General features: G+C 49.1%; 1 protein-coding gene across 8 annotated transcripts in view; it reads right to left on the bottom strand.

The window, feature by feature from the left end:
- ANKS1A (ankyrin repeat and sterile alpha motif domain containing 1A) overlaps positions 1–16,561 on the bottom strand; it is a 1,304,293-nt gene extending 1,287,732 nt beyond the window's left edge. For all 8 annotated transcript variants that reach the window (XM_086923222.1, XM_086923220.1, XM_086923226.1 and 5 more), the window contains exon 1: positions 16,262–16,561. In XM_086923222.1, coding sequence (XP_086779348.1) covers positions 16,262–16,431 — 170 coding nt within the window. In that variant the 5' untranslated portion in view covers positions 16,432–16,561. The remainder of the gene's footprint in view (positions 1–16,261) is intronic.
- Between the last annotated feature and the right edge of the window lie 8,814 nt (positions 16,562–25,375).

The raw sequence follows: 25,375 nt of genomic DNA, 5'->3' as shown, positions 1-25,375 counted from the left end.
CAGAGAGAGGCTGTGGTCTGCGTGTTTGCGCGCAGTAAAGGAAAAGAAATACATTTTACCAAAAGCATGAAACTTGTAGGATGCAATGACGGAAACAGCAAAATACAAGTAGGGAGCAACACTTTCTACTTATGATGCAATGACGACTTGTATCACCTAAAAGAATAGCACGCAAGTAATGGAGTCTGTGGTCTGAGTCAAATAATGGAGCAAGTCTGTGGCCTGAAGGGGCATAAAAAAAAAACTCAGCGGCCGCTAAATGAAAGCCTTTGATGCAGCAGGGGGCAGAGCAGAACCCCTTGAAGTCAAGCTGCTGGCAGCACCACGCTGGGGAAGTAACAGATGGCTTGGATGTGAAGCTCTTGGAGGCAGGCTGCTCGGACAAAAGCTCGTGCATGAGAGCACATGCACTCGTGGAAATCCGCTTGGGAGAGCTTAGTTTAACTCTTTGTTTCACCGCAATAGACTCGCCCTATTCATTCCTGCGGAATGGAATAGGCAGAGACCTAAAAAGGTACTAACCCAAAATACAAAACAAAAAACAAGTATAGCACAACACGAATATAAGGCAATCCAAAATTTTACAAAAAGAAGAAAAAAAATACAATTGCAAATACACATCATACCTGCAAAAACTAACAATTGAAAGGCTGAGAAAGTCCACAAAAAGTATTTTAAAATTATTCTAATAGAAACCACTTTAAAATAAAACAGGCAATAACTGTTTACTGACTATTAAAAGTGTAAGAAGTTCTGTATCATTCACACAAGTTGAGAGCAATTTCTAACTTGGTCCACTGAGGCTGGGGAATACCGATTTTTTTGACCTATTCCATTAATTACTACTGCCTTACAGTGTATAGTACCGAAGGTGCCATAAAACCCCTAGGAGCCTTCGATAATCCAAACAACAATACTTCGCCAAACAGATATTTCAAGCGGTGTGCGGGCTCAGAGATGGTAAGTCCATTCGGACTAGCTGCTCTTTAAACTTGATATGCTGCAAAGAAGTAGGAACAAGCATTTAAAATGCAATGATCTCCGCATTATTAAAGGTAGAGCTATTGGCATTGCTCATGACATTTGTTTTAATTTTTTTTTTAAACATAACTAAATGGAATTGTCATTTACAATGGCAATAGGTGAGCATTAGAGAGTAGTAGAGAGTATTTGCGGACACAGAGCCCAACACACAGAAAGCCACACACACACACACACCCACCCAGAGAGCCACACACACACACAGAGCCACACACACACATATAGAGAGAGCCCCGCACACACACACACACACACACACAGAGCCCCCCCCCCCACACACACACAGAGAGCCCCCCACACACACACAGAGAGCCCCACACACACAGAGAGCCCCACACACACACACACACAGAGCCCCACACACACACACACACATAGCCCACACACACACAGAGCCCCCCACACACACAGAGCCCCCCACACACACAGAGCCCCCCACACACACAGAGCCCCCCACACACACAGAGCCCCCCACACACACACACAGAGCCCCCCCCACACACACAGAGCCCCCCCACACACACAGAGCCCCCCCCCCACACACACAGAGCCCCCCCCACACACACACAGAGCCCCCCACACACACACAGAGCCCCCCCCCACACACAGAGCCACCCACACACACAGAGCCACCCACACACACAGAGCCATCCACACACACACAGAGAGCCCCCCCACACACACAGAGAGCCCCCCCACACACACAGAGAGCCCCCCCACACACAGAGAGCCCCCCACACACACACAGAGAGCCCCCCACACACACACAGAGAGCCCCCCACACACACAGAGAGCCCCACACACACACAGAGAGCCCCACACACACACAGAGACCCACACACACACAAAGACCCCCCCCACACACACAGAGCCCCCCACACACACACAGAGCCCCCCACACACACAGAGCCCCCCACACACACACAGAGCCCCCCACACACACACAGAGCCCCCCACACACACACAGAGCCCCCCACACACACACAGAGCCCCCCCCACACACACACAGAGCCCCACACACACAGAGCCCCACACACACAGAGCCCCACACACACAGAGCCCCACACACACAGAGCCCCACACACACAGAGCCCCACACACACAGAGCCCCACACACACAGAGCCCCACACACACAGAGCCCCACACACACAGAGCCCCCCACACACACACAGAGAGCCCCCCACACACACAGAGACCCCCACACACACAGAGACCGCCCCACACACACACAGAGACCCCCACACACACACACAGAGACCCCCACACACACACAGAGCCCCCCACACACACACAGAGCCCCCCCCCCCACACACACACAGAGCCCCCCCCCCACACACACACAGAGCCCCACACACACACAGAGCCACACACACACACACACAGCCCCACACACACACACAGAGCCCCACACACACAGAGCCCCACACACACACACAGAGCCCCACACACACACACAGAGCCCCACACACACACACAGAGCCCCCCACACACAGAGCCCCACACACACACACAGAGCCCCACACACACAGAGCCCCACACACACACAGAGCCCCACACACACACACAGAGCCCCACACACACACACAGAGCCCCACACACACACACAGAGCCCCCCACACACACACACAGCCCCCCACACACACACACAGAGCCCCCCACACACACACACAGAGCCCCACACACACAGAGCCCCACACACACACACACAGAGCCCCACACACACACACACAGAGCCCCACACACACACACAGAGCCCCACACACACACACACAGAGCCCCACACACACACACACAGAGCCCCACACACACACACACAGAGCCCCACACACACACACAGAGCCCCACACACACACACAGAGCCCCACACACACACACAGAGCCCCACACACACACACACAGAGCCCCACACACACACAGAGCCCCACACACACACACACAGAGCCCCACACACACAGAGAGCCCCACACACACACACACACACACACAGAGAGCCCCACACACACACACACACACAGAGAGCCCCACACACACCCACACACACACACACAGAGCCCCACACACACAGAGAGCCCCACACACACACACACACACACAGAGCCCCACACACACACACACACACACACAGAGCCCCACACACACACACACACACACACACACACACAGAGAGCCCCACACACACACACAGAGCCCCACACACACACAGAGCCCCACAGACACACACACACACAGAAAGCCCCCCCCCAAACACACACACAGAGCCCCCCCACACACACAGAGCCCAAAGCTTTGAAACAGATGCAATGTATGCCCGTGTATTGTGCTTTTTTAAACAAATGGCTTGGAGTATGTACATTAGGCCTCTCATGAATGAATTATCAAAGACTGAGTACTGTTTCAAAACAAAACGTGTCATCTGTTTATTAATTACAGCAACAGTATTTCTCTCTGGTAAAAGATTCAGGTTCACTATTCAAAGGACACAAAACAGCTTTTCTTCAAGCAATCTTAACAAGAAACAGACATGTCATTTCTCAGCCTGAAAACAATTCCTGTAAAACTTGTCTGGAGAAACAATTTGTAATAGTACAATCGTACGAGACAAGTGGTGGACAAAGGAAGGAGTACCAAGTAAGACACTAGAACTCAAGACTTTTGTCCGCCAGATCAAGAGAACCCGCTTAGCCTTTGACACTAGACTGCAGTAATAAACCAGAGAGACATAACTACTCTCACTGTTGACAGTGCTGACCGTGAGGGGTATCCACTTACCCTGGGTCAGGCAATGCAGGAAGAAGGTGTGGCTTCCCTCAAAAGACATTAGAGTTTCCCTTCTCAAAAACGCATCAAACAAATCCATCCTGAGCCACAGACTGGAAATCCTGCTACGGTGCACGCAGTCTTTCATCCTTGCAATGACTACACAATATGTATTAATTGCGATTGGCTATTAATAATGGACATTAAAATGTTGTACTTGAAGGATTTTAGACACAAAATCTCTATACTTCACATGTTATTACTGTAAGGGATTTTTCCAGTAGTCTAAATAGTCAATACCTCAAGGGCTTGTGGGGCTGTCACACAGTGCCTGGAATGGGAGTTACTCTGCCCCAGCCTGATGGCCTCTCAGAGGCGCAATCACCTGTCTATGGGGGTAAGCCTACCTCAGCCCTGCGGGTCTTTAGAGGCACCAGATTGGTGGGCTGCAGGGAGATGTGTGCAGGTCAGACAGGGTCTGAGAATCTGTGAGAAGAAAGCGCCGAGGGTGCCACTTACCGTATCACCTGGACCCTTCTTCTTTAATCAAGCCTTCGTAGAAGTGTGCTGGCCTCATCTGGGCAGCCTTGGGATTGGGCAACCCAGATGCCATCTCGGGAGTCACGCCGGCCAGGGGGGCAGTGCAGGAGGAAAAGGCTGTTGCATGGAGGAGGCTAGAAGCAGGGTTTGGTGACCAGGGCGGCAGGCCCTGTAGTGCTCAGGGGTGAACAGGTGTCGGAGGGCAGGGCCTGTGGTGTGGAGGAGCCTGGTACACACGAGCACGGAACTGTGATGGGCAAAGCTGAAGATCAAAAGCCAGGTACCCGGGAGAGAGGTCCCTCCTGTGTAAAGATATCGGGTGCCCAGAGTACAGGACCAAGAAGCAGGTACCTTGCACCCATGAACCAGGTCCCTCTTATGGGGGGCGGGGGTTACGGGCAGAGACCCGGAACACAGGTCCTGGAGCAGCTGCTCACGAGGCAGGCGCCAAGCGTGCAGAGGAGCGAAGCAGGCACCATTCACACAGGAATCGGGCCCATCCTGTGCGCGGAGCTTAAGTCCAGTGACCTGCCGTCCACGGCACAGGCCCATCCTCTGCACACAGCTCTTGGGCAGGCACACAGCAGGCAGCTGGCTGAAGTAAAGGTTCGAGGGTCCCTGTGAGCCGAGCTCAGGGCCGGACCCTGGCGCACAGGAGGCGGAGCTTAGAACCGGGAACCGGGCAGGGTTGAAGTACACCGATGCAGCTAGGGCACGGGCACAGGTGCCTGCTGCGCGCGGAGCAGGAAGCGGACACACAATAATCCAGGTGCTTTCGGCAAAAGAGCGACTCCACCGAACACGCCCTGCGCAGAATCTGATTGGACGCCAAGATTCACGAGGAAGTGGAAGGACCGGGGCATCTGGCACCGTGGGTAGGTACTGCAGGGCAGCACGGGACAGGAGTGGGGCTACACCCACGCCACGCATGCAGAGCAGATTTAAAGGCAGAAGGCGGATAGACGAGATATGGGACCTGACGCCGTGTACAGGCAGCAGGATATAAACTTAAAATGAAGTTATGGTCGGGCAGAAATGGCTGCCGCAAAGCTCCGACATTTTTGCGATTCGGGGGCATGTTTTTTGGTGAGTGACGGATGACATCACAGATAGAAGAACCTAAAAAAACACGCCCCAGAATCCGAGGCTTAAAGGGAGTGATGCCCCTCTCCGCCAATGGCTGGCCAGCATTTACGAGGCCAGCCAATGGAGAAGAGGGGCGGGTTCAAGCCCCCTAACCTAAAAACATTAAATCTTCGGACCGAACTGCGCAAGCGCAGCCTACGGTCCTCGACCTAAAAAGGGAGGCAATTTATCTTGCAAGTAAATTAAGATTTACTTCTGTGCCAATTTTGATAATGCTTAAACGTCGGCTTTAAAATGCTCCTTTATTCATGTTCTCTGTATTTAATGCACACCATTCCCCACGTTCAAATATATATCGCTTCCTTCCATTTTTCAATGAGATTACGAGCACTTAAACTGTTGACGATGTCTCACAAGACACCACTCCAAGATGGCGTCGCATGTAAGCGCAATGGCTTTTAATATACAAACGCTATATACGTTATCTGATGGAATTCCCTGCCATAATGTTGTTCATCATCTAGCCGTCAGTTTCTTGGCACGTATTTTATTACACAAATAGCTACATCGTAGCCCACAGTACATCGTAAACAATTTACTCCCGATCGCTCGCCTTTCCGCGATGAGTCCATCATCTATTTTCATGCAGCCCGACTTCCTATTAAAAGAAGGACTATTCGTTCTATTGCACACGTTAGTGAAGACGCCGAGACGGGACTCTCCTGCACTCTATTTCGGTAAGGCTCGGTTTCAAACTTCGCGCTCAGCTTGTCATTTACTATGCGATCCTATCAGCTTACACGCTGGCCTGGATCTTAACATATACTTTCGTCGTCTTTCTTGGCAGGTCTTTTCACTATGTCGAGCACCCGTTGAGTCTGAAGCACCACTCCTAGGACTCACAGGTAAACTCCTACATAACTTGGAGTTCTCGTTTTTTCGCCATCTTTTTTACACATGTGCCGACCTTGGAATATTATTTTATTTTCACTCAGGTCCCTTATGTTCAAGTCAGCATACATAAGGTAAGACCGTTCATGCAACTATTAATTTCATGACCTATTTCATTCCGTGTTGCTATTATGTATAGAGCCCGTTTTGTTCACTCCTAACCCCGCTTTTTCACTATTTTCGCAGACTCTGTTAAACCAAGTACACAGGTAATTTCTACCCCCTATTCTCTGCTCACGAACGCATCAAATTGTACACAATACATCACCACATTCACACGCAATTTTTCTTCATCTACAGATTTTTCTTGGTCTTCATCCAGAAATGTAACTTGCATTTCTTTTCCATCTAGTTTGCGGTAAGAAACTCAAGCCACTTAATCACTCATCCTCATTGATGATAGTGCATCACTAGTAACAAGATTCCTTTATTTCATTTTCTTTTCTCTTTTACATTCGCAGACCCCTGACGAAGGGGCTCATGCCCCGAAATGCATTGGGTGGAATTAAATGTATTGTCATTGTGATGTATAAATGTTCAGTAAATGACAGTTATGTATATGCTGACTAATTCAAAGCACTTTAATCAAATGTAACATGGATATTAATGTTATGTTGATTTAAGTTAACTCATTGATGAAATCTGCAATAAATGTATTAACGACTAAATCATAAATTGAGTAGTGCGTGCTGGTGTCCTGGTTCTCAACCAGGCCTTACATACTTCACATGCCCACTTCTGACATACTCCAAATAACTCTGAGCAGGGTAATAACCACATCAAGAAGGGAGCTCTAAGAATACTTTTACTGGTGTTCATTAGGTTAAAGAACAATGGTCTCGGCATTATTAAAAGGTAGAGATATTGGCATTGCTCATGACATTGTTTTTCATTTTCTTTTTTTTTAAAACATAAATAAATGGTATTGTCATTTACAATGGCAATAGGTGAGCATTAGACAGTAGTAGAGAGTATTCCCGGACACAGAGCCACACACACACACAGACAGACAGAGCCACACACACACACACACAGACGCGCGCGGCTCTGTCTCTGTGTGCGCGCGCGCGCGGCTCTGTCTCTGTGTGCGCGCGCGGCTCTGTCTCTGTGTGCGCGCGCGGCTCTGTCTCTGTGTGCGCGCGCGCGGCTCTGTCTCTGTGTGCGCGCGCGCGGCTCTGTCTCTGTGTGCGCGCGCGCGGCTCTGTCTCTGTGTGCGCGCGCGCGGCTCTGTCTCTGTGTGCGCGCGCGCGGCTCTGTCTCTGTGTGCGCGCGCGGCTCTGTCTCTGTGTGCGCGCGCGCGGCTCTGTCTCTGTGTGCGCGCGCGCGGCTCTGTCTCTGTGTGCGCGCGCGCGGCTCTGTCTCTGTGTGCGCGCGCGCGGCTCTGTCTCTGTGTGCGCGCGCGCGGCTCTGTCTCTGTGTGCGCGCGCGCGGCTCTGTCTCTGTGTGCGCGCGCGCGGCTCTGTCTCTGTGTGCGCGCGCGCGGCTCTGTCTCTGTGTGCGCGCGCGCGGCTCTGTCTCTGTGTGCGCGCGCGCGGCTCTGTCTCTGTGTGCGCGCGCGCGGCTCTGTCTCTGTGTGCGCGCGCGCGGCTCTGTCTCTGTGTGCGCGCGCGCGGCTCTGTCTCTGTGTGCGCGCGCGCGGCTCTGTCTCTGTGTGCGCGCGCGCGGCTCTGTCTCTGTGTGCGCGCGCGCGCGGCTCTGTCTCTGTGTGCGCGCGCGCGCGGCTCTGTCTCTGTGTGCGCGCGCGCGGCTCTGTCTCTGTGTGCGCGCGCGCGGCTCTGTCTCTGTGTGCGCGCGCGCGGCTCTGTCTCTGTGTGCGCGCGCGCGGCTCTGTCTCTGTGTGCGCGCGCGCGGCTCTGTCTCTGTGTGCGCGCGCGCGGCTCTGTCTCTGTGTGCGCGCGCGCGGCTCTGTCTCTGTGTGCGCGCGCGCGGCTCTGTCTCTGTGTGCGCGCGCGCGGCTCTGTCTCTGTGTGCGCGCGCGGCTCTGTCTCTGTGTCTGTGTGCGCGCGCGGCTCTGTCTCTGTGTCTGTGTCTGTGTGCGCGCGCGGCTCTGTCTCTGTGTCTGTGTGCGCGCGCGGCTCTGTGTCTGTGTCTGTGTGCGCGCGCGGCTCTGTCTCTGTGTGCGCGCGCGCGGCTCTGTCTCTGTGTGCGCGGCTCTGTCTCTGTGTGCGCGCGCGCGGCTCTGTCTCTGTGTGCGCGCGCGCGGCTCTGTCTCTGTGTGCGCGCGCGCGGCTCTGTCTCTGTGTGCGCGCGCGCGGCTCTGTCTCTGTGTGCGCGCGCGCGGCTCTGTCTCTGTGTGCGCGCGCGCGGCTCTGTCTCTGTGTGCGCGCGCGCGGCTCTGTCTCTGTGTGCGCGCGCGGCTCTGTCTCTGTGTGCGCGCGCGGCTCTGTCTCTGTGTGCGCGCGCGGCTCTGTCTCTGTGTGCGCGCGCGGCTCTGTCTCTGTGTGCGCGCGCGGCTCTGTCTCTGTGTGCGCGCGCGGCTCTGTCTCTGTGTGTGTGTGTGCGGCTCTGTCTGTGTGTGTGTGTGTGTGTGCGACTCTGTGTGTGTGTGTGTGTGCGGCTCTGTCTGTGTGTGCGGCTCTGTCTGTGTGTGTGTGTGTGTGTGTGTGCGGCTCTGTGTGTGTGTGTGTGTGTGTGTGTGTGTGTGTGTGTGTGTGTGTGCGCGGCTCTGTCTGTGTGTGTGTGTGTGTGTGCGCGGCTCTGTCTGTGTGTGTGTGTGTGCGCGCTCTGTCTGTGTGTGGCTCTGGTCTGTGTGTGTGTGCGCGGCTCTGTCTGTATGTGTGTGGCCCAAAATTAAATATGGATAAATACAAACGTATATGTTAAAAAAATAAATACCATAAAACCGGGAGCCCTAATTAAAATACTTTGGGTGGTTCTTTTTTTTTTAAGTGTAAATTTAGACTGGCCATTATGGAACATTTTATGCCTTGCGACATACTGCTTTGTGTGTTTTCTTCTTCATTCATTGACTCGTAGGGATAAATAGAGGCCAGGGGTGTGCTGGCGTTGGTTTCTCCAGCACCAGACTATCTGTGTCAACCATCTTCCCTTTGGGTATCAGCTGCCTTCTGATTACATAATGCTTTATTGGAAACATTTTGAATGTGTGTGGAACAGCAGTACCTGAAGAGTAATTTGTGTAGGTTTTGGTTACCACGAGAAGCTTTGCTGCTTCTACGTTTTCATGGACTTTGACAGACAAAATATCGATGTCTGGTCATATAGAGAAGGTTTTCTATATACCCGTGTATAGGAGTTTATGCTTCAGTTTAAAACAGTATATATAAATAAAACTTTGTTTGAATATATATTTATGCGCAATATACACGTATATGTCTGGACATGAAAATATTACAAATGGATGTATGTATGTGTATATATATATATATATATATATATATATATGGGTTTATGCCTTATGCAGAGCGGGGACAAAATTTAATTGTAAATGGGTGTCTGTATTGATGTAGTATGAGTCTATCTATATAGTTTGGTGTGTGTGTCTGTATACATTTTCATTTGTATGTTAAACAATCTCCACCTCTTTCTTTCCGTCCACTCTGACCCTTCCCAGAGGTTTCAGACTACTATGGACTCTCCAATATGCTTTCTAAATGTTTTCTAAACGTTTTCTTCTGATCTGCCCAATTCATCCGACTAACACGTGCACAGTTGCACACATCCACCACTCCCAATAAATTTGCATCTCTTTTCTTTCCTAATCCACTTCAGTTAATCTATCCCTTTTCAAACCACGGGAGTTAATGCATGACATTCAATAACACAACTAATCATATAAGGAAAATAATTAAGTTATTACCCCTCTGACGCATCTTAATCAGACTGGGACAGCTGACTGCAGTGTGCATGCACATTTTTGTAGGAAGCGCACCTCACATATCGATATTTTAGGAGCTGTGAAATGCAATCGTTGACTGGATTTAACACATATAATCGGATAACGTCTGCTTACCTCCCACGTTGGACTTGTAATGTTTGGTGAAGGAGTCGTTGGAGTAGCGCTGTACCAGGGAGGTTTTGCCCACTGTGGCATCGCCAACAATGAGTACTTTGAACAAGTGGTCATGGCTCCCCATTACAAATCCAGTCACAGGCCTCGGTGAATCAAAACCACCTCCCATTCAATGCTATTTCCTCAGACACATCACCGAACCACAACTCTGATCTGCTGCCACGAACCCCTCCGCGAATACTCAAGGACGTGTTCCCCTTTATACTCATTGAGGGAACTTCCTTATTGGCATGGGAAGTCAGTGCACAAGTTATTTAGGGAAAATGCATGCAAGGACATACACTGCTACCTTTTCCTCTCAGAAGACAGTGGGGGTGTCACTAACTCTGCCGTGATTAAATGTACCTTGCTATAACTAAATCAATTTCTTTGTCCGTGTCCCGCCGAGCCTTAGTATACATTCTACCAGCGCACCCGAGAGAGGTCTTCCCTGTCAAAGTGAAGTAGGTCTTGTAGTTAAACTGTCTCAGCACTAGAAACGCGAGCCACTGCCTACTCTGCCTAATGCAGGGACACTTGTACCCATGTACGCTTCTCCCGTGGTCTCATCCAGGCTCGACGTACCCAACATTCACCGGCTCCAGAGCTACTTGACACCAAAGCAGCAGGATCGATTAGATTCCGTCACACCCCGCCCCCTCTACACTTGCCACCCGCAGAACCAGCCTCTCTCGTGAAACGAACACAAACATCTCGGCTTCTAACTCATGTCTCATCATCTATGAAGCCTCGGGCAGTCAGGTGACTGAAGTGAATCAGACATCTTTCTTTTGTTCCTTCCCATTCAAACTACATTTCCCACAACACAACAGGCGCTGATATAATTTAACCGGGACAGAGAGGATGGAGCGGACTAGGAAGGCAGTAATGACGCGGGGGAGGAGTTTAGAACGTGCTGGTCTTGCTCCTCGTCAGAAATGCGATATTTTGGTCTCGTTTACAGACAAGGCACCTTTTGCTGTCTGAAGCGCATATGGCGAGGGGTCAGACTCATAGCTAAAGACTATGAAACATCTCCGGACAGAGCTCCATTTTAGCGCTGCTCGGTGGGCCGCGGATATTACGTGGTTCGCCTTCAGCCTAAGCAGTCCGAGCTTTACTTCAGGGCACCGCGCGACGGGGAGCAAAGTACCGCACACCACTGAAGACAGGCCAACGGGGTCAACCGGCCCTGAGAGCAGTCAACACGACTTGACAGCTGAGCCATAACGGCCAGACAGGGCCGGGAATCCCGGGCACACAAAGTCCTGTCCTCCGGCCACCGCACAGATCCCTCGTCCCTAGCTCCTCGCAGCCCCGGATCGGCGCTCTCTGGTCCCACAGCGCCTCGGACAGACGGAGCTCGGCTCTGCCCGGCCTACTGTCTGAGGCAGGAGGAGGGTCGGGCGCTCTCACTCCACTCCGGCTCCTCAGGAAAGCTTTTCTTCTTCGCCGAAAATAGCAGAGAGTGGCTGGAGCTCCCGCCCGCAGCTGCCTGGGCCCGGCAGAGATCAGCAGAGCACCTGAAGGAGAGGGCACCGAGGTGTCAGTGCCCCTTGCGCTACAGACCCGCGTTAGATCTGAGGGAGGCGGAATAGAGCCCGGCAGCCCAGGCGAGGAGGAAGGGAGTACCGCAGCCTCGGCGCACTCGTCTTGTCTCAGCCCCTCACACAGCTCTGCTGAATGGAGAAAGGCAGCAGTGAAGTTCGTTTCTCCTCTGAAAACAAGAAAATGCTTAATTTGAAGACGAGAGGAGCGCTCCACATGACCACGTTTCTCTGAGGCGAGGCAAAAATCCCACGGAGAAACACGCGGTCATTTTGCGATTCAGGGGCGTGTTTTTAGCAGTTGAGTGACAGATGACGTCACGGCTTAAAAACTGAAAAAAACATGCCCCGAATCGCAAAAAGACGGCGCTTGAACAGAGTGATGCCCCTCTCCTCCAATGGCTGGCCTCCGTTTAGGAAGCCAGCCAATGGATTAGAGGGGCGGGTTCAAGCCCAGTGTAGCCAAAACATAAAATCTCGGACTCTCCCCACTGCTTATGCAGTGCGACGCAGGCCGAGACCTAAAAATGATAGCATCGCCCTTACACCAAAATGATATTCAGTGCAACCATACAGACCTTGGGGACTTTTTTTTTTTTAACGCAATCTTCCAAGCCCTCAGAATTAAACTGAGCCAGGAACCACATAGCCAACAAATGTCTGCCACTTTTACAAAAAAACACTACTGAAAAAGGGACTGGTGAGAGAGGAGCAAATTAAAGTCACCCAACAAAACTGTTGTCACTACCGGAGCTTGCCAGACACTGACAGCAGATCACTGCTATTAATGTGACCAGAGCTTAGTTTTTAAGTTCACTGGAAAACTTGAAAGTTCTCCACTTCCGAGTTTGGTTCTTCTATTTCGGGTTAGGTCAAAGTTTCCAAAAAGCACAGTCTTGCACATGATGTGGTTGACACCAATGCAGTTTGCCTTGCACTAGACATAATCATAAATCTTTATTTCAGTTTTGCATCTGAACTAATACAATCTCTCAGTATTGTTTGGTTAAACTCAGTCTACCTCAGAACCCAAAATGAGATCAATCTTTACAATCAGATGAAGAGTTATAGTCATCCAATGCACATCAACAGCCCGACGTTCAATGGGTGTATTAGCCATCAACTCTGCACACCCCTGTTTCGGGTGAAAAACGTCTAACTTTTGAAGTCTGATGTGAGGATGGCAATGTACAAGTTGAAGAGCAGGGGTCCCAACTCCATTTGCCTATGCAGCACTAGCTGGTTGTCCAACCCTAAAAGGGGGGGTGATGAATTCCTATAGGCCGACGTCCAGGGCATATCGTTTGGGGCCAAGGGAAAAAGTTTCCAAGTGTATTTTGTCCTTGGGACAAGTAGGCCTAACCCGCTACAGCACAAACACTTTGGCTGGATAACACGAATTCAAACATCAAGCACAACTCAGTCAAAGAACTCAAACCTATTTTCTTCCATGGACCTGCGAATCTTTGCGGAGTCACTTCACCTTCCTGTGTCTGTTAGCTGTAATTGAGAAACAGTAAAAGGTTTCCCATCTTCACTCAAAAATCATATTGCCATGTCCAAGTAAGTTTTAAAAAAGTAGCACTAGAAAACACACTGAGCTAAAACAAGTAATTTGGTGCCCTACTGTGCAAAAAACGCATTAATGGCATTAAGATGCCAACCACTCTGCAATGAGCAAGTTAGAAACCAAGCATGCAAAATTGTGCATTCCACTAAACAGACTTGAAATTAGTAAATCATTAATAGAATTTTCAAATGGGATAGTGGAAACATTAGTTTTCCTAAAGAGAAATGTAAACCAAAAATTAACTAATAGGCAACATACATTTAAATTAATTTTACTGAAACGCAAAACCGGCCATCAGCGAGTGTTTACAGTGTGGGGGACCATCGTGTAAAATTGCGAACACAACAAAATGCACTACCTTGCTTTCTTGTGAGAAGAACCATGACAGTGTGCAGCGGCCAGATGGCTGCATAGCACTTCAAACTACGACAGTGGTCTAACAGCTAGCAGGAGACTGTTATACAAGCCTGCACAGCACTGCACCATAAAGCACATCATCTGTAGTTTTTCCAGTGTTTTCGAACTCGACTCAGGCAAAGTGGCATTACACACCACACTGAGCTAAGACAAAGGTCAAAATTGTAGTCACTGACACGAATTGGTCACTACTATAGAAAATAGAAGTGTTCCCATTAATTCCAATACCACGAAATGGCAGAATATAATACCAGGAAAATGTGCTTTAGGACACTCATTGGGCTAGGGACACAATGCATCTACTTTATGCATCTTCACCACTGGTTGGGAGTATGAACAAGGGTTACAGACAAATAGAGTAACTCTTGGGTATGTAAACCTGTCGAAAGAAGCATTTTTAAATTATCCTCCTTAGAAACGTAGCTTACACAATCGTTCTAAAGGCACCCAAGAGGTGACAGATTCTTCCAACAGTGAAAAGAACGCTCAGTGCTCGTCGAGACCCCTTCACCGTCAAGCAACGGGACAAATAAAGCATAGTTTGTTACCTGTAATTACATTGAGAACACCCAGAGACCAATGTATATACCTACGACAGCAGTATATTTAATACTGTAAAGAAAATAACGGGTTAAGCAAACCGTATGCACCAAACAAAAACTATACATATGATATAAAATGTGTTATGTAAACAATCAGCAACTTAAAAACATAACAAGGCAATGAACACATTACAGGAATCATTAGTATATTCAGTCCATATTTGCGTGTGAATACCTGGTTGAGAAGGTATTCCCCACCTGAAGAGCAGCCCCACAGAAGATACCATATCCAGCAGAATGGATGTGTATGAGGTCAACTTCTAGAATCCACACTGTCTCGTAGTGTCAGCAGTTCCCTATCTAACATGATGTAGTAGTAGTAGTAGTAGTAGTAGTAGTAATAGTATTTACCAGGGAATAAATGGGGCCCTCTAATATTATAGCTGGACCAGTCCTTAAAAACAATCACATTCTCTTATACCTGAAATCTACACCATCACAATCTACCAGCACTGTACAATTTTACATGAAATGTTTCATAATTGTACAGTGATGCAGGATGGGAGACGTGACTGTTTTTAAAGACTGATGAATATATCTGTTTTCAATTCTTCTGTGGTTGTGATTGGCTGTGTTTAGCAAATACATGTTTTTAATATATAAAAAATGATTTTTATATGAATGTAATAACATTTTACTATATGTGTGGTACCCTTGGTATTGTTTACTTTGGGCTCAGGTTGGTATTGGAAATGTGTTATTGTGGATTGAATGGCATTTTGTTATTTCACCAATACCTAGGGAAGCTTTGTTGCTGTTTCTCCATACTAAGCACCAACCCCAAACCATTTTAGGAACAACTAGTACGCACGTGTACGCTGCTTCTGCGTTCTTTTACAATACAGTTCAATAATTAGCTTCTTTCGTTCTAACTCATTTAGATCAAATGTATGAGAAGGGTCCAAAACATCCACTGAATAACTAATTCGAATACTGCTCTTAACAGAGCGATCGACATACAAAAGAGTTCGAGACAATGAAATATATAACTAAGACCATGAAATAAACATAAGGAACATGTTATAGGATAACAAATAAAATTACTGTTGTGTCGTCCAATCGGTTTCGCCTTTACTAAGCAAAGCAAGTTGGCAGTGTGGCGGCTTGATAGAGAGCTTTGGCTAACTAACGGTACTATTTAGGTATGCGGACAGGAAAGTCCTACAGTCCTCTGCCTCAGCGGTGGGTGACTGGTGCCCACCCGCTGTGGGTGCTAAACTGCGCAATGACCTCTTACCCAAGCAAGTGGAACTGAGGGTGTTTGGAACTCCTTCTGACATGGGATGATGGGAGGTTGCTGTTGCGTGCCATTAAGAGATAACTCCCATGTTAGGACGCCGGACAGAGATTAACTGGAACGTTGCTTGGATTACAGTAGTAGGCCTGTAATATCACCTGAGCTGGATGGCCAGCCGGAGATTGTCGCCTCCATAAAGGAGGGACTGACAACTTAATTATCTGGGCACGCTACACATGTGACAGCAGTGCCTACTTCCTGGGATCGAGGGTATGGTCTAGTTGAGTGCCTCTAACACATGCTAGGTAGGCATGGGACTTCTGAACATCGGTTGTAGGTTGGGGCGTTGATAGGCGCATGTGTGCCGTACCCAGGTAGGCTAGATGTCCACCTGCGTTCAGGGTGGGCTGGTGCTGGTTAAGGGGATATAGAGACTTGGGCCATCGCTGGGCAGAGGTTGGCTGATTGGGTGTGGTCCATGACGGTGTCCTGTTTCTTACCTGAGAAGACTGGACAGGGGGTGGCTAGAACCTCCAGCGCTGCTGCGCTCCCCGCCTCTCTCTCCAGATCCACCAAAGCCAGCGGACAGCCTCTTTCCAGACAGCAGCTTCTCCACGGCCGGCAGGTTGCCAGTGCGCGCGGCCTCCAGAAGCTCCTGTTCCTTCCCCATGGTGGGGCCTCCCGTGGCCCCTTGCCCCGGGATCCCCCCAGCTCCCACGCTCCACCGCTAGCCCTCGGCCAAACTTTGGTCTCTGAACGACCCCGCCTCCGTGAGCACCTCGAACACACCCACCGGTGTCACGTCATTTCCGACATGCGTGCAACCTCAGACAGCCGAGCGCGATTGGGAAGGAAGAAAGATTGTTCAGTACGAGCAATCAAAAGAAAGAAAGACTAAACTAACAGACAAAGACATACAAAAAAGACAAAACCATGAACCATCGTGGGAACAGGCCAGGTAAACGCACGAAACCTCGCATAACTACAACAACTTAAGAATATCAAGCAGATGACGTACTGAAACAATTTTTATTTCTCTTTTTTATTTTTTATGTAATCGGTTTTGATAGGAAGCTTTGATGCCCCCAAATCAGCGTGGTAAACCGGATAAGCCAATAACAACATAACCATGGATCTTCAGATAATAAACAGCAGACATTTGAAAAAAATCAAAAAAATAACTCCGAGCATATTCAATGTGCCTACAAAGCATGGATCATCAAAGGGAAGGAATATTAGCGCTTTTTCTGCTAATGTTAAATTTTAAGTGTTCCTGACTGTTTACTGTTTATAACTCTGTTTATTTACATAGCTGCCAAGGTTTCTGATTGCTTATGTGTGACATTTTCATAATTTCAGTAGAATTATGAGTGACATTCAACTACTATGAGTGACACTTTCGCGCAAGCAAAATCAAGTACTAAAGACCAGCGAACCATTTAAATATCAGAAATTTCACCCAACTGATTTACAAGAAACTCTTAGAAGATCTTAAAACTGCTAAAAAAACACCATAAATGGAAGGGCTTTTAGTGTTGTCAGTTAACTGCCAAATGTGTGACACTTTGGGGGACATTTTCTCTCAAATAAAACAAAGCAATGAAGTGCATGGAAAGAGATAAATATTCAAATATCAGACACTTTTTATCAACGAGAAACCCTAAAATACCTTGAAATTGCTTCAAAACACTTGAAATATATGATTAAGATACTGATACGAAATGATTTGTCTGCATAAAAGATATGAAATTAAAGAAAATATTATAAAACCTTTCACATCATGCCATTGCACTTTATTTCGGCCTAATACAGGTAAGTACATGCTGAAGAAATCAAATGAACTCAGGGCAGATATGTTATTCCGGCATGTAAAAAAGTAAGCAAATTCACCTAAAACTGGTAAATATTTGCAACCTATAACTGAACATGCTACAAAGAAGTAATGCAAATAGAAAGCACTTTAAAGGTGTTCTAGCGCTGATCCATGACTATTACTTAAGGGTATATGTTCATCAAAATGGAGGGATGAGGAAAAAATTGTGTCCGTTTCTTTCCCCTAAGTACTAGACGAGGTTAATCAAAGTATAATTTCTTTGTCCTTTTTTTATGTAAGTCCTGACGAAAGCTCCATAGACCCCTAGGGCCCAAGGAGCTGAAACATGTCGACGTTTTTTCAACAACTTTAATACTTATAGACCTAGTAACTCGGTCTACACAAAGTACTGTTCTTTTTTAAAACAGTGGAAATACACCCCTTAATAAACCTTCGGGGTCATTTTCCCCTTTTTAAACCAATTTATGCACATCACTCTTCTCATTTCCTTTTGCACTGTGTAAGTGGGGAAACCCTCATATCTCTGGACACTGCACCAAATAACCCAGAGGTGCCTCGGGTTGAGGCTGGCAGTTTACGCACAGAAGATAACCCTATGATAACTGCCATAACTACAATGCGGGGTGGATGAAACATATATACCGCACTTCCAATTGCATTGAGTTTTTTGAGGGTACTCTTCATCCTTAAACCTAAGGTTGTAAGGTGTAACAAGTGTCCTTTTTCTTTTGATTAACCTTGTCTATTACTTAGAGTAACCAAACACAGAAATAGAACTTTACAAATGAATACATCTGATGTTGTTTCCAGTTCTATTTAGCAGACTTGATAAAACAAATAAACTTCTTTTGGGAATGTGACAACCCTAGTCAGAGTGCTTGACTCACCTGACTACTGCTGTCCATTCCACCACTGCCTGGGAGTGGGTCTGAAGGCTAAATGCTTCGCCAGCAAACTTTTTTTTCACACTGTTGTCGGTGCGATGTGTCTCGTGATTCAGCTGGAGTTTAAAGCTGACTCAGAGGGAACAGAGAGCCACAGGCAGCTCTCCTTAAGATTGTCCTGATCTAATTGGCCACCGGGATCCGTGGGTTGGCTCCCATTTGCACTGGACAATCATGCTCATTTTAAAATATGACCGCGGCAGTGCAAGCAGCACTGCCATTTGCCGCAGTTAGACTCATGATCTGCCTACGCAGTTACCCTGCTTGAGCCACAGGTGACAGAAGAATTTGGCATACGTACTGCCTTCGGCCGGGTCGTAAGACTCAGGTTGTGACTGTGTGGAATTTTAGTTTGCGATCTGAACATCATCTGCGCCAGCTTGTCGCCTATGTACTACGTGCACGGCAGCCATTCTAGGTCACCTATGTACTACGTGCACGGCAGCCATTTTAGATATCATGGTCTCCCTGTCCACGATCGATCGCCAGCGCGCCCCTCTGACCCAGCAAGCATCCTCCGCGCACCCTGGCTCCCCCTCCCTCCTCCTTATGAGCATGACCCTTCTGCATGACCCTGTCCTTGGGAGTCACGCCAGCGCCTGACCAACACCTCCTCTCCTCCCATGAATGCCCCTCTGTTGATAAACCTCCCCTCTGCACTGGATTGTCCCCGCAGCATGAATACCACTCCATTGATGGCCCCTCACCCCGTGTCCGACTGTCCACACAGGTCCGAGGCCATTGCCTAAGCCGAGAGATATCATTTACTGCCCCTTATTGTATGAGGTCGCTCTCCTTCAAAGGACCCTCTATTGATCCAGGCCTCCCCACCCCCTGTGATATGATCAGGCGCACACATCCTAAGACTCGACGGAACACTCAGCTGCGTGATGACCCCCTCTTCTTATCAGCAGGTTGAGGACCTCTATTGTGAAGGTATATGGGGGTGGGATTGACACGAGGATTACGGGGATGTCTTTTCCTTGCTTTACAAAGTTCTGATTGTAATAAAGAAAGGTCACATGCCATAAACCAGTGTATAAGAGGCCAGGCCTCCGAGAGGCTGTTAGAGCACCTCGAGACGATACCTTGTTGTCTGATCTGATGTGTTCTGCTCCGTCGGAATAAACTTCTGTTTCCTGCCTTCTGGTCTCCGGCGCCTGCCTCATTGCTTGGTAAACTTGAATGGTACAAGGGCGGTTAGCGCCGGGCAAATCCTGAGAAAGGTCCTAGCCTTACCTTTTTCCACAATTGGCGTCCCAAAGCGTGGGGCCCATCATCGACACGTGGATCCAGTGGGAGAGGTCCCGATGACAGAGTGAACGACTGCAACGATCGGGAAGAGCTCGTGTCCGATAGACCCTCGTCTGACAGCCGATCATCCGACCTTCACTAGTTCTGAACAGACCTCTCTCGAGTGATCTACGGTCCTGACTGGGAACCATCAGGAGTGCCGCGAACATCACGAAGGAGAGAGGACGATCGGGCGCTGGATCCAGAGGACAGGAAACCGTCCATGCGGTCCGGGTAAGGTCGTGTAAACACGACGAATTGAGGAAAATTGTTTTTGTTTGGATAATACTAGTATTACGCTTTGTTGAAACCTCTGGAGATTCGCTGTCTGCAAACGGAGAAAAACAACAGGCTCTCTCTTTGCAAACAGTGAAGGATAGGTAACGCAGACTTTTGTCCCCGTTGTAATCCGTCGTGCCTATCTTCCTCCCCCACTGTTTCCCGAACTGTCGTTCGTGGATTATTGTCTGGAGATTCTTTTTCTGCAAACAGGGAAGAACAAGGTCTCTCTTTGCAGGGAGAGAAAGAGTGGGTAACGATAACTTTTCGTGCCCACTTATTCTCCCCACTGAATTGTTTTGATTGACCGATTGTTCGGTATTGGTTCGTTTGAGGTATTCACCGCCGGCAAACAACGGAGAATAGAAATATTCTGTCTAGTCTTTGCCCGCCGTGATAAGATAGGTAGTGCAGACTTTTGTCCCCGTTGTAATCCGTCATGCCTATCTTCTCCCCACTGGTTGGTAGCCTGTTTAGCCCGGACCGCTTATTAGAGATGAACCATCCAGCTCCACTGGAGGGCACCCCTAATAAGGACATGTTCACTAAGTATGGACTAGTCGCTATAGCTTACACTAAACTATGGCATAAATATACGAAAAAGAACCCTGAAAGTCAGTGGCCACTGATAGGTTCCTTTAATGAAAATAAAATAAAAACATTAGAAATAGCGCTCCAGAAGAATAAGACCACGCCCACTATGCTCGACAGTATCGGCATGTGGCGCAAAGAAACGGAACAACGAAAGAAAAGAGAAGAAGCAAAAATAGGGAAAGAATTACGAAAGGCAGCCCACCTGGCCGCAAAGCAACTAGAAGAGGAAATAAAAGAAAGAAAAGAAGCTACACAAAACCAAGAATCAGGGTCAACAGGCCAATGTCCTGTTAGGACCCCCTCTGCGCTCTACCCTGAATTGCCCTCCAAACAACGGGCAAACGATGAGTTACTGCTAGGTCCCCCAATCATCTACATGCCCCCTCCATATGCTCCCAGCCAGCAAAACCTGCAAGCCACGAGGGTGAGTGAAAGTGACCCTAGTGCTAGTGCACCGGCCCTCACGGCCTCCGCACCAGCCACATTAACAACTTCGTCAGACGACCCCGAGGCTAGCAAACAATCATCAGCCAGGCTAAGTAGGTTAAGCAAAGATGAGCGGGATGGGATCAACAAAATAGCAAAGACATTGGTAGAACGAAGGGAGAGCGAAGAATACACAATGAGCATATATAATTCACATGCCGACAGCCACAGACGGCATTTCATCTTGCGATTCAGCTACCACACCCTGAACGCGTATGAAGATAGGTATCAGAGTAAGGGTCCCGCTAAACTAACAACACTGTATAGGAAGATTGATGTTGGAGATGGGACTGAACGTGAGGCGACGGAGCTCTTCATGCAAATGCTTGAGGTCTTCCGCCACCTCGCGGAACAGAAACCAGAAGCCAAGGTTACGGTCCCTGAAACAACCTCGGCAGAAGTAGCCAATACTATGATGCCTATCAGAGAAGCGGCTCCTTACTGGATCCCGCCACGGGGCCAGGGAACGAGCGATGATATTAATAATGAAAATGCAAAGGGGAGGGTTGTGTACAATTGGGTTTACCAACCATGGGACCGACAGGATATCCTAACCTTCAAACAAACCCTGCCCGATTTAAGAAAGAACCCAACGGCATTTTATACCGAATTAGGCACAGCCTTGGGTTCGACAATAATGACTTTAGCGGACATTGACTTGTTCTTTGGGTTATGCCTGCCAGCTGACGTGTGGAAGCAAATCCGGAAGGCTGACCACACGGATCTGCTTGGACATACCTGGGACCAACTCGGTAAACTAGATAGACAGCGAGAGCCGGGGAGTAAACCAGTGAAAGACATACTGGAACTCCCAGACAAACTGGTTCAGAAGTTAAAAACACTGGTCCCGGAAAGAAAAGTAGACTGGTCGATAGTCACGGCCTGTCGACAGAAACCCCAGGAAGATGTGTCAGAATACTTCTCCCGATTCGAGACAGTGTTCTCCGACTACAGTGGCCAAGACATGACCACCGCAACCGGACAGCACCTGTTTGTGCAAAATTATGTAAAGGGACTAACACAAGAAGTCTCCCAAAAACTGCAGACGAGTGAGAGTAGTTGGGGGGCCTCCAAACCCGCAGCTATCCTTCAGATGGCTCAGTATTACGAGCACCAAAAGAATGAGAATGATAGGGCGTCCGAGAAAAAGAAGAAAGATTTAAAGGAAAGGGTAATGATAGCCCAGATACAGGGTATAGCGGTAGGACGGGAACACCAAAGGGGGAACTACCAATCAACCACCCCCAGAGATCTACCTCCTAAAGATCACACCCCAACATCCCACACTGGACGGAGGGACATTAGCAATGACCAATGCGCCTTCTGCAAAGGGTTCGGCCATTGGAAATCCCAGTGTCCGGTTTTGCTAGAAGTGAATAGAAATAGAGACTCCAGGGATGTGGCAGGTGGTCCGAGAAATAGAGTACAAGGACGAGGGAGCACCAACGACACCAGCAATGACAGATCAGGGAGACTGAACACCTTTGACCGTCCCCGACAGAACCAATATCAGCTGTCCGAAGGTGAAAATGCCCCCGACTTTGCATAGGACTGCCAGGGGCAAGGGAGGGATCCAGTCGAGCTCTGTGTTGACCAGCAAGGTCCTTATGTCACCGCTAAGGTCCTGGGTACAGAGTCTCCATTCTTGGTAGACACTGGGGCGACACGTAGTGTGTTATCAAAACGACTGATTCCAAGGGCACCCTTGTCTGGCTCACGCATAACGTCGATAGGTTTCGATGGAACGCCCTCCACTAACCCCCTGTCCGTACCTATTACCTTTGACCTAGAAAACAACACCACTGACGCGACATTCCTACTCTCCTCCAACTCCCCTGACGCCATTATGGGCATTGACTTACTGAAACATTTTCGAGCTACCATTAGGTGTTCCCCAGATGGAATACGAGTCATCCTGTACGACAACCCAGACATGCCCAGATCCCGTCCCCCACGACACATGTGCTCCATAACTGACGCTGACCTGTCCCTGCTTGACACCCTGCCTCCGTACCTGTGGGCCAAAAACGACTCTGATGTGGGGCGAATGATGATTGATCCTATTCACATAACTGTACGACAGGACGCTATGCTCCCGAAACTCCCGCAATATCGGATATCGCCAGAGGGTGAGAAGGCACTGGTAGCGATCATTCAGTCTCTGGTAGATGCAGGAGTGGTTGAAGAGGTGGTTAGCAACGTCTGCAACAGCCCAATCCTACCTATTGTTAAGAAGCAAGGAGAAGGAGATGAGAAAGCGTACCGCTTCATCATCGACTTACGAGAGATTAACAAAGTGGTTGTACCCCAATATCCTGTAGTCTCTGATATCACCACCATTCTGACCCTCATCCCGTCCACTGCCACCACCTTCTCTGTTATCGACCTTTCTATCCCCATTCATCCAGACAGCCGTTATCTCTTCGGCTTCACTTTAAAATCCCGCTCGTACCGATTTTGTAGAGCTCCCCAGGGGTACACTGAAAGTCCCAGCATTTACAGCCAGGCCCTCAAAAGACAGCTGGATGCTTTCCAGCTACCAGAGGGAGTGGTGTTGATCCAATATGTCGATGATATCCTTTTGGCAGCCGACACCACCCCGCTTGCAACGACAGCCACCGTCCAACTCCTACACTTTCTTGCAGAAAATGGCCATAAAGTCTCCAAAAAGAAGTTACAGTTCTGTCAGCCACAGGTGACTTACCTAGGCCATCTTCTGTCCAAAGAAGGGAGGAAACTTACACCCGACCGAATCCAAACCATCCTAGACACCCCCATCCCAAAAACACAAAAGCAGGTCCGCTCTTTGGTTGGCCTAACCTCTTTTTGCAGACAGTGGTTGCCTAATTACAGCCTCATTGTGAAACCATTACTTGCCCTGCTGACCAAAGATGTCCCCTCCCCGCTTCCTTGGACCGCTGAGTGTCAAGCCTCCTTTAAGGAATTACGGGATGCACTCTGCTCAGCGCCTGTCCTAGGAACCCCGGATTACTCCAAACCCTTCTCCCTCTTCACCCACGAAAGGGAGGGATGCGCATTGTCTGTCCTAACTCAATCAATTGGTCCTAAGCAGCGCCCTTGTGCCTACTTCTCCGCCACTCTTGATCCTGTAGCCAGAGCTTTGCCTGCCTGCCTTCGAGCAGTAGCCGCCGCTGCTGTCTCTATCCGTCAGAGCGAGGGAATTGTACTTTCCAACTCCCTCACAGTGCTAGTACCCCATGCAGTCGACACCCTCTTGAACCAGACCAAGACCCAACACCTGACTAGCGCGCGACTGACAGGGTACGAGTTGACTCTGCTTGCACCCCACATCACACTAAAGAGATGCACGACTTTGAATCCTGCCACATTGTTACCCCTGCCTGAAAATGACCCCGACATTCCTCCCATCCACGACTGTGTGACCCTCACGGACGAACAAACTAGGAGTAGGGTTGACCTCCGAGACACTGCTTTTCCTGACCCCGATGGAGAGCTATGGGTAGACGGCTCATGCATCAAACTCCCAGATGGCACCACTTCAGCTGCCTATGCAGTAACGACAGCCCGAACAGTAGTTGAGACAGCCTGCATCACACAACGATCTGCCCAGGCAGCAGAGCTGATAGCCCTCACCCGAGCATGCATCATAGCCGCAGGGACCACCACGAACGTATATACGGACAGCCAGTATGCCTTCGGAGTGGTCCACCATTTTGGGCTCCTGTGGAGGGAGAGGGGATTCCTGACGTCCCACGGCACCCCGATCCTCCACGGAGATCTAGTCTCCGCTCTGATTGAAGCAGTTCTCCTCCCCAAACGATTAGCGGTGATCAAATGTCAGGCACACAAAAGGGTGACAGACTTGGTCGGACAAGGGAATGCATTGGCCGACATCACTGCACGAACCACAGCTGAGAATAGGACGGTGACACGCATGTACATGACCAGGTCACAAGTAGAAACATGGAGTGACACAAGGATAATGATCAGAGACATACAGTCGGCCAGCACCCCTCATGAGCTGACTAAGTGGGCAAGGGTGGGTTTGAAGGATGAGGAGGGCTGTTGGCGAACGAAGGATGCAAGCAAATGGTTGCTGCCCGACTCATATCTGATTCCCATACTGACAATGGCTCACTCCCCCGCACACATAGGATCTGCACCCATGATCGAACTCATTTCCAAAGTCTGGCATAACGACA

Source organism: Lissotriton vulgaris, chromosome 5 (genome assembly GCF_964263255.1).
Source record: "Lissotriton vulgaris chromosome 5, aLisVul1.2, whole genome shotgun sequence".
NCBI lineage: Eukaryota > Metazoa > Chordata > Amphibia > Caudata > Salamandridae > Lissotriton > Lissotriton vulgaris.
Note: the sequence above shows the minus strand (reverse complement) of the source record. Positions and strands in the feature narration are given on the sequence as shown.